General features: G+C 61.4%; 2 protein-coding genes across 2 annotated transcripts in view; one reads left to right on the top strand and one right to left on the bottom strand.

Annotated features, from left to right (window-relative positions):
* Nucleotides 1-4395, top strand: part of PEAK3 (PEAK family member 3) — an 11741-nt gene extending 7346 nt beyond the window's left edge. The window contains exon 3 of the mRNA XM_026449494.1: nucleotides 1535-4395. Within this exon, the coding sequence (XP_026305279.1) occupies nucleotides 1535-2344 (810 nt within the window). The 3' untranslated portion in view covers nucleotides 2345-4395. The remainder of the gene's footprint in view (nucleotides 1-1534) is intronic.
* OAZ1 (ornithine decarboxylase antizyme 1) lies at nucleotides 4391-8251 on the bottom strand. Its single transcript, XM_023183587.1, is given in 6 exon segments — nucleotides 4391-4739; nucleotides 4888-4973; nucleotides 5793-5965; nucleotides 6231-6317; nucleotides 6319-6376; nucleotides 8016-8251. Coding segments are annotated over 6 exon segments (687 nt in total). The 5' UTR covers nucleotides 8162-8251; the 3' UTR covers nucleotides 4391-4602.
* Between the last annotated feature and the right edge of the window lie 769 nt (nucleotides 8252-9020).

The raw sequence follows: 9020 nt of genomic DNA on the forward strand, positions 1-9020 counted from the left end.
AAATTAGCCGGGCGTGGTGGTGAGCGCCTGTAGTCCCAGCTACTTGGAGGCTGAGGCAGGAGAATCGCTTGAACCCGGAGGTGGGGGTTGCAGTGAGCCAAGACTGCACCACTGCACTCCAATCCAAAAAAAAAAAAAAGTAAAGAAACGAAAAAAAGGAATACTGGAGACTGGGTAATTTATAAAGAAAAGAGCCTTAACTGGCTTATGGTTCTGATGGCTTCTGCTTCTGGAGAGGCCTCAGGAAGCTTCCAATCATAGTGGAAGGCGAAGCGGGAGCAGGCATCTCATATGGTGGGAGCAGGAGGAAGGGAAGGAGGAGGTGCCACGCACCTTTACACAGCCAGATCTCACGAGAACTCACGCACTATCCCAACCACAGTGCCAAGGAGGATGGTGCTGAGCCATTCATGATAAACCACACCCAAGATCCAGTCACCTCCCACCAGATCCCTCCTCCAACACGGGATTACAATTGGCCATGAGATTTGGTGGGGACACAGATCCAGACCATATTAGACTTGTTTATTTTGCAACTAACACGTGAATCAACACAGTTAACCCGGGAAACCATGTTTCTATTTTTTTTTTTTTTTTTTTGAGAAAGAGTCTGGCTCTGTCGCCCAGGCTGGAGTGCAGTGGCTGGATCTCAGCTCACTTCAAGCTCCGCCTCCTGGGTTTACACCATTCTCCTGCCTCAGCCTCCCGAGTAGCTGGGACTACAGGCACCCGCAACCTCGCCCGGCTAGTTTTTTTTGTATTTTTTAGTAGAGACGGGGTTTCACTGTGTTAGCCAGGATGGTCTTGATCTCCTGACCTCGTGATCCGCCCGTCTCAGCCTCCCAAAGTGCTGAGATTATAGGCTTGAGCCACCGCGCCCGGCCTGAAACCATGTTTCTAAAGTGTAGGGCCATGGATATGGCCTTGGAGCCCTTGTCAAAACCCCTCCCACACCTCTCTGGCCGGGGATCTGTTTTTTGTTTTTTGTTTTTGAGACAGAGTCTCACTCTGTTGCCCAGGCTGGAGTGCGGTGGCACGATCTCGGCTCACTGCAACCTCCGCCTTCCGGGTTCAAACGATTCTCTCACCTCAGCCTCCGAAGTAGCTGGGATTACAGGCGCACCACCACGCCCAGCTAGTTTTGTATTTTTAGTAGAGACGAGCTTTCCCTACGTTGACCAGGCTGGTCTCAAACTCCTGACCTCAGTGATCACCCTGCCTCCCAAAGTGCTGGGATTACAGGCGTGAGCCACCGTGCCCGGCCCAGGAATCTGCTTTCGAACTCATTGCCCAGGGACACTGCCACCATTTTCTTCCCTGGCTTAATTTTCCTGAAAGTCCTTACTGGTAACTAACTTCCCAATTAACATCGACCTCCTGCTGCTGGAGGGATGCAGGCAGCCTCCCACTCCCAACCATAGTGGGGGCAGTTTGGGGGGTGTGTGGGGGAGGCTTCCTGGCAGGTCACTCTGGGACGGGCAGTGGTGGTGGGGGGCCCAGTGATCCAGGCCCCGACACCCCCTCTGCCTTGCAGGTGCCCAAGCCTGGGACGGACGTGCCCCACCCGTGGGGCCTGGAGCTGCAGGCCTCCCTGTCTCCACACTTCAATCTGCAGGGGTTGTGTGGCCTGGTACCTGAAGGCACACTGCCCGGGGCGCCCTGGGGAGGCGCGGTGGCGCTGGCAGCGGAGGTGCCGGAGCGCACTGTGGCGCAGTGGCTGGTGGAGGCCTGCACGCAGCCGCCGGAGGAGTTTGTGTGGGCGGTGGCCCTGGTGCTGCTGCAGCTGAGCGCGGCCCTGGAGTTCCTGGAGGCGTGGGGCGCGGCCCTGGTCGAGTTGCGGCCAGAGAACTTGTTGCTGGCGGCACCTCGGGGCTGTGCGGGGACGGGGCACCCGCGTCTACTCCTCGCTGACTTTGGCCGCGTCTGCCTGCAGCCTCCCGGACCCCCGGGCTCCCCGGGCCCCCACGCGCCGCAGCTCGGCAGCCTCCTCCGCCAGCTGCTCAGCCTTGCTGCGCCCTCGACCACACCTTTGGCCGCGGGCCTGGAGCGCCTGGCAGCACAGTTGACCCGCTTGCAGCCCTCAGCGTCCCGGACGCGGGGCGCGCTGCAGGCGCTGCTCTGGGGGCCCGGGCCTGAGGTGCGCGGCCTCGGAGCACCGCTCGGGCCCTGGCTCAGGGCGCTCGGGCCCTGGCTGCGGTTGCGCCGTGGGCTGCTGGTCCTGCGCCTGGCAGAGCGGGCCGCAGGTGGGGAAGCGCTCAGCCTCGAGGACTGGCTGTGTTGTGAATACCTGGCCGAGGCCACCGAGTCCTCTATGGGCCAGGCCCTGGCGCTGCTGTGGGACTGAACCCAACCCAGGGCGAACACACCTGGTCCAGGCCTGCCCAAGAGGCAGGGATGGGGCTGAGGTCAGCGTCTCTATGACAGCCAGGACAACCTCTTCCTGCAGAGTCCAGGGACGCAGCAGAAAGAGCAGTGCCCCGCCTCCAGAGTCTCCCCTCTCCTGCTGGCGATGTGGGTCAAGGGCTTCCCAGGAGTGCGCCTACCCCTCCAGGGCTGGGGGCTGGCCAGCGCCTCCTGGGTGGGCAGCAGCTCTCTGAAGCCGGCGCCCCCAGGCCACTTCCAGGTGTGGACACCCCCGCTGATCAGTGTCTCTCTGTATTCCGCCTTCCCCAGCAGCCAGGGCGCTTTTCCGCGGTGGGTCCTGTCATTGTCTCCGTGAGAGGCCAATGCTGGGACCAGAGGCATTCCTGGCCCTGGAGCACCCCCTTGTGCTGAAGACGGCCAGCGATTCTGGGCATGTCCCTAGTGGAGAATTGCTTGGTGGTGACACAGGAAGGGAAGGCTCCCTGGGACCTTAGACACCCAGCTCATCTCAGAGGCATGTGGACTCACCATCCCTAAAACAGTCCCCGCGGTTCCCTGCCACCTCCCCACAATCCCCCTGCGCCCACCCTGCCTCCCTCCCTGTTCCTCCATGACACACTAACTTCTTTCCCACCCCCAAGCATCTGTGCAGGCTGTTCCCTCTGCCATACTGTTCCAGTTCCACTTTAAACAAATAAAGGTGCCCCCTCTGGGCCCTCCCTAGCTCCTTACCCTTCGTTCTCCGCCCACTCCCAGGAGCATTTATTCCTCTGTTACTGTCCCCAAGGCTGTGAGTTCCCTGGGGGCAAAGGCCAGGCTTGGCACACGGTAGGTGCTCACTTAATACCGCAGGATGATGGAATAAACGGGCACAGAGGAGACTCACTGGAGGGGAATGCAGTCTTTATGCCTCTGACACACTGCACTGCACTTGCCTGTGGCCTCCTTCCTGGAGACTCAGAGTTGCCCTTCCATTCCATTCCCCATGGCACTCCTGGGAGGATCTTTCCAACCGCAGATATGAGGTCCCTCTCCAGCTCAAACACCTCCCATGGCTCCCCAGTGCCTCAGAATACATACAGGTCTCTTCTAAAGTCTCCTCAGTCTCCAACCCCATGTCATTTATCTCTGGAGATACTTTCCGGCCTCCACACCTTTGCCCAAGTTGTTTTTTTACGCCGGAAACAGCCCCCTCTAATCTGGTTCAGACTCCTATTCATCCTGCAACGCCTCAGCTTTAATGCCCCTTCTCTGCATTTGCACCGCCCAAATGAGCTGGGAGTGTCTGTGTTCACATCTATCCTCCCAGCCGACCCCACCATGCTCAAACGGCTAAATATACCCTGCCCCCGCTCGCCAAGGCTACAATCTCTTCGAGCGCCTTTCTTCCTCTTTCCAACCGGTTTCCCGGCCAGGCCTGGCCCTGACTTTCCGGGTGATGCTCCCAGATGCGGCCGGCAGGTGGCGCAGCGCCGCGCCGCGCAAACGGCGGGGGTCGCAGACCCGGAAGCGCTCCAGACCTTGACCCCACCGGAAGTGCTCCTGCCCTGAACGGCGCTGCAGGTCCACAGGGGCGGCCAGTAACACGGTGACCCAAAGGAGTTGGGAACACAGACATCCCCATGCGCAGGCCCAGGCTGGGGCGGAAGGGGACGCGATGCAGGAAGGGGCTCCAAGTGAACATTGGCAAGGCTGATGCCAAGCTGAGGGCCCAGGCCTCCCAGCCCAGGGGGTCTCCTCCGTGGGAGGGGTCCCGCAGCTGCCCTGGTGACAAGTCCCCTGCGACCCCTCCACCCAGCGCCCTCTGTGGTCCCAGGCACTCCACCCACCAGCCCCCGGCGTCAGCACCACGGAGCCATGTGCATCGGGTGTTATCACTTTATTGGTTTTTGGAGAGCAATAGAGGGATTAATACCTAATCTTTCCAAGTTAAAAGACTAAGACTGTTTCCAAAAGACTCCAAATAAGAAACTTCTCCTCAAAGTACAAGGATAATCTGAATCATCTTAAACCAGCAATAAAAAAGTAAAATATAAATTTTTATTTAGAATTAAAGCAAATACTTCAGTATCACAAACACAATATTAAACTTCAAGAAATAGACGCTAATTTGGAGTGAGCATTTATTTGCACAATGACAACATGCGGAGAAACCAGGCGAGATGAGCGAGTCTCCGGTTTCCACCCACCCGGCTAAGGGGTGGCCCCGTGGGCCGGATGCCCAGCCCCCAGGCGGCCCTACTCCTCCTCCTCTCCCGAAGACTCTCTCTCGAACGTGTAGGCCATGAAGCAAGCGTCGGGTCTCTTGGGGACAAGGGGATGCCCCGGTCTCACAATCTCAAAGCCCAAAAAGCTGAAGGTTCGGAGCAAGGCGGCTGTGGGGAAGACTCCGTCAGAAACCCCGCCCAGGAGCCCCCACCCGCCACCCGCCCCCCCGCCGGGAGACCACGCCTGCGGGCTGAGAATGAAGGTGCGGGGCAGGTGCCCGCACACACCCTGCTGCAGGCGAGGCGGGTCACCTACCTCTGTCCTCGCGGTTCTTGTGGAAGCAAATGAAGACATGGTCGGCTCGCAGCTGCTCCTCAGCGAATTCCAGGAGAACTGCAAAGCTGCAGCGCGCGTCAGAGTCTTGGCTAGCCCGACCCGCCCACCTACCTCCCGGGCCTTAGCAGCTACCCTGAAGCCCGCTCTACTCCAAGGTCCCCCTGGGGCCCAGACCGTTCTCTGGGTGGGGCCGTCCTGGCACCCTGGCACCGCTGCACCCACCCACGTGCATCCCCCGGGACAGAAAGGCTCTCAGACACTGCCCGGTATCCCCTGGAGGGTGGAATCCCAGAGTACAAACTTGGAATGCACTTTTTAAAAAGGGACCCCAGAACAGGAGCGGTGGCTCACGCCTGTAATCCCAGCACTTCGGGAGGCCGAGATGGGCGGATCAACGGGTCAGGAGTTTTGAGACCAGCCTGGCCAACACAGCGAAACCTCGTCTCTACTAAAAACACAAAAATTAGCTGAGCATGGGTGGCAGGCGCCTGTTATCCCAGCTACTGGAGAGGCTGAGACAGGAGAATCACTCGAACCCGGAAGGCGGAGGTTACAGTGAGCCGAGATCATGCCATTGCACTCCAGCCTGGGCGACAAGAGCAAGACTCCCTCTCATTAAAAAAAAGGGGGGGGGAGGCCATCCCAACCCACAAAGCAATGGTGGCCCCCATATTTGCTGCCTGAAGGCAGTGCCCTCCCTCATCTGTCTCTGTACCCCTTAGACAGCGACCCCCACCTGGTCCCTGCTCCCCTGGGTAAGCACCCCCGCCTGTCCCTGCCCCTCACCTGTCCCTGCTCCCCTGGGTAAGCACCCCCGCCTGTCTCTGCCCCTCACCTGTCCCTGCCTCCCTGGGTAAGCACCCTCGCCTGTCCCTGCCCCTCACCTGTCCTTGCTCCCCTCAGGCAGCGCGCCGCCGGGGATCTCGATGTAGAGGCTGCCTCCACTCAGCACTGTTCGCCAGTTAATGCGTTTGGCGTCTGTGAGCCTGGACTGGACGTTGAGAATCCTCGTCTTGTCGTTGGACGTTAGTTCCTCTGTTACATTCAGCCGATCATCCTGTCCAGGGGACGGTGCAGCGTAATTCAGAACCCCGACTCACCCCACGGGCAAGAGACTGGCAGCGCTAAGGCTTGGGCCTAAGACGTGTTCAGCTCAAGCAAGGCCTGGGCTGCAGGAGACTGCGCCCTCTCTGATGAAACTCAGAAGGGTTCCCAGGATTAAATCAAATCACAGGTACCGGCAGCGAAGTGCACAAGTGCCAGTGGCCCCAGAGCAGCCCCAGCCCCGTCCACCCCAGCGCGGCAGGCACGGCCGTACTCACGGAGTAGAATAAGTTAGCTGAAAGATTGTGATCCCTCTGACTATTCCCTCGCCCACCTGGGATCTTCAGGGGTGGGTGAGGGGCATCAGGAGCACCACCGAGGCCCCGGACCCGGGTTACTACAGCAGCGGAGGGAGACCCTGGAACTGAAGGCAGATGCGGTCACCAGGCAGCACCAGGCTCCCGGCGGAGACCCCTCCAGGGCGCCCGGATGGTCTTCGGCCGCCCACCCCTGCCCCGGCCAGAGGACCTCGCCCCGCCCAGGCTGGGGCCTACTTGGCCCCACACCCCCGGGGCTTCCCGAGGGCAGCTCCAACGCCTGCCCCAAGCACCTACAACGGCATCAGTCACTGAGCCCCGACGTCTCGGGCGGCGCCGCCCGGGATAGCCCACCCCTCCCAGGGCGGGGGGGGGGTCCCTTCCCCTCACGTAGCCCGCCGGGGCAGAGCCTCACCCCCCGCCCGCCACCGCGCCAGCCGGCGCTTCCCCTTTTCAGCTCGGCCGCGGCTTCCCCTTTCCACCCTACACTGCAATCAGAATCTGGAACCCTTGCTTGTCCCCGCGAGGAGGGGGCGGGCCTGGCCTGACCTCGCGGAGGACGCGCCCCGCTACTGCTCCTGGCCGCCCCCCGCCCGCCCCCGCTCCGGGCCCAGGCCCTCCCGGTTGCGTCATCTAGGCAGACGCGGCCCCGCGCCCCGGGGGAGATTTTCACAATCGCGCAGCCGGCAGCGCCAGCAGCCATTTGCTGCGCGGTGTAAACAGGCCCCAAAGTTGCCTCCATTTTACACGGCCCCCAAACCGTGGCACCGCCAGCGCCGCGGCCCAACTTCCCGATCCCCCGGACTGAGCGACGCCCACCTCGGGAGACGCAGTCGTGGAAGCTCGACCGAAACCCCGCGGGCTCCCCCACAATCGCAGCTGGCACCCGCGTCCCCGGAAGCAGGACGCGTCGTCCCGCGAGGCGGCGGGGGACTTCCAAGGGCGCTGCTGGGTTGTCTGAATGCGCGACCCCCAGCTCCCCGACGGCCCCCGCGGAGAACCACTGGGTGCCGTCTACGTGCGCGGCCTCGCCCCGCGCGTCCCCAGCCATCCAGACCGACTCGCTCTGGGGCGAAAAACAGGGCCCACGAGGTCGGCTGCGTGCGGGGGCCACATCGAGGCGCAGGAGACCCAAGGCAGCTCGTCCGCCGCGAAGCGCTCCCCACTCCGGCAGCGCACGCTCAGCGGCCGGGACCGAAAAGTGCGGATTCACCGGCCCCGCGGGCCCTGCCTGACCTCGGACCAGCCCCCCAAGGCCGACCCCGCCCCCAACCAGATTGCCCCATTCTGCGCCTCCCAAATCCGACCAGCTCGCACATCCCTCCTCCAAACCGAATTTCCAGTCTGCGCCCCCCAAATCCAACCCTCTCCCCTCCTCCAAAGCCGAGTCCCATCCTGCGAACCCCGCAAAACACACACGCCTCTCCCACACTCCCCGTCCTTCGACTCATGCCCCACCCCCAAATCAGGCGCCCTGGACGGCGTCCCCCCCAAATCCAACTCCGCACCCGTGCCCCCCAAACCCAACTCCGTACCCATGCCCCCCAAACCCGACCCGAGAGCGCTGCCAAGGCCGGGCGGACCTCAAGGCCCCCCCTGCCCCTACCTCGTCCCTGGCACGATTCTAGCCTTGACAAAGAGGCGGATCTCACGCGCCGGGGACCTATCTGGCGCCCCGAGGACGGCCCCCCGCGGGCCTGCGCGGCCGGCGCTTCTGGAAGCTTCGGACGGGGGCGGGGCGCTCACCTCTCACTGCTGCTGCCACCGCGGCTGTGCAGGCTTAGAAGCGGCATGGTGCGGCTGGCGTGGATGGTGGCGCTGGGTTTATCCCCTTCCTTCTCTCTGGCGAAGCAGTGGCTATTGAGGATCCGCTGCAGGGAGGATTTCACCATCCGGCCGCTGGGGTCCGAAACCAGGAAAACCTCCGCTGCGCCTCTCCGCGCCGCCGCCGCTGCTCGCCGTTCGCAAAATGGCGCCGCTGCCGCCGCCCGCCTTTATAGACGCCGCGCCCGGGCCACGCCCCCCCGCACCGCCGGGAACGCGGCCGCACGAGAGGCAGAGCCGCAGGGCCGCCGGGAAAAACAGTCATGCCCGCCCCTTCCAGCGTCTGATTGGTGGAAGGGAAAGGGAAAGGGAGAGGCGCTTTGGAGATTGGTTGGTGAGTCTCGGGCCACGCCCCCTCCCGCGCGCGTCCTTTTGCGGGCGCCCGGGGGCGGGGCTGCCATAGCGCCGGGTACGCGCTGCGCTGGCCCTGCGTCGTCCCCGCCCCCACAACCGTGCCTTGGGGCGTGGGCGGCTCGCTGGGGCCGATTTTCGGGGGTCTCCGAGTGCCCATTTGTCTGTCGTGGTCCAAGTCGCCCTCCCTAGGGTCCCTTCACGCAGCGGGACCCCTTCCCCTGGGTAGGTCCCCGGGTATTGGGCGGGGTGTCCACACGCGCCCATCCTCCCATAGTAGAAAATTATTTCCAGTAACACCTGGTAATCATCGCTAATACTGGTTTTTTTTTTTTTTTTATTTTGTTTTTCCGTTCTTTAAAATACTTCCAGTGTTTTTTAAAAAAAGAACGTCCAATGTTAAGGATATTTAAATTTAGTAAAATATTTCTTGTACAATTTGGACTTAAGTAAAAATTTTACTCCTTGCAGATAAATTCAGATTTTTCCTGTGGAAACTAACACTTACCCTAAGGAAAAACACTACTCCTCCCAGTTAAAATTCAGAAACACATTTCATGTATGAACTAAAATGTG

This window comes from Piliocolobus tephrosceles, chromosome 21 (genome assembly GCF_002776525.5).
Source record: "Piliocolobus tephrosceles isolate RC106 chromosome 21, ASM277652v3, whole genome shotgun sequence".
NCBI lineage: Eukaryota > Metazoa > Chordata > Mammalia > Primates > Cercopithecidae > Piliocolobus > Piliocolobus tephrosceles.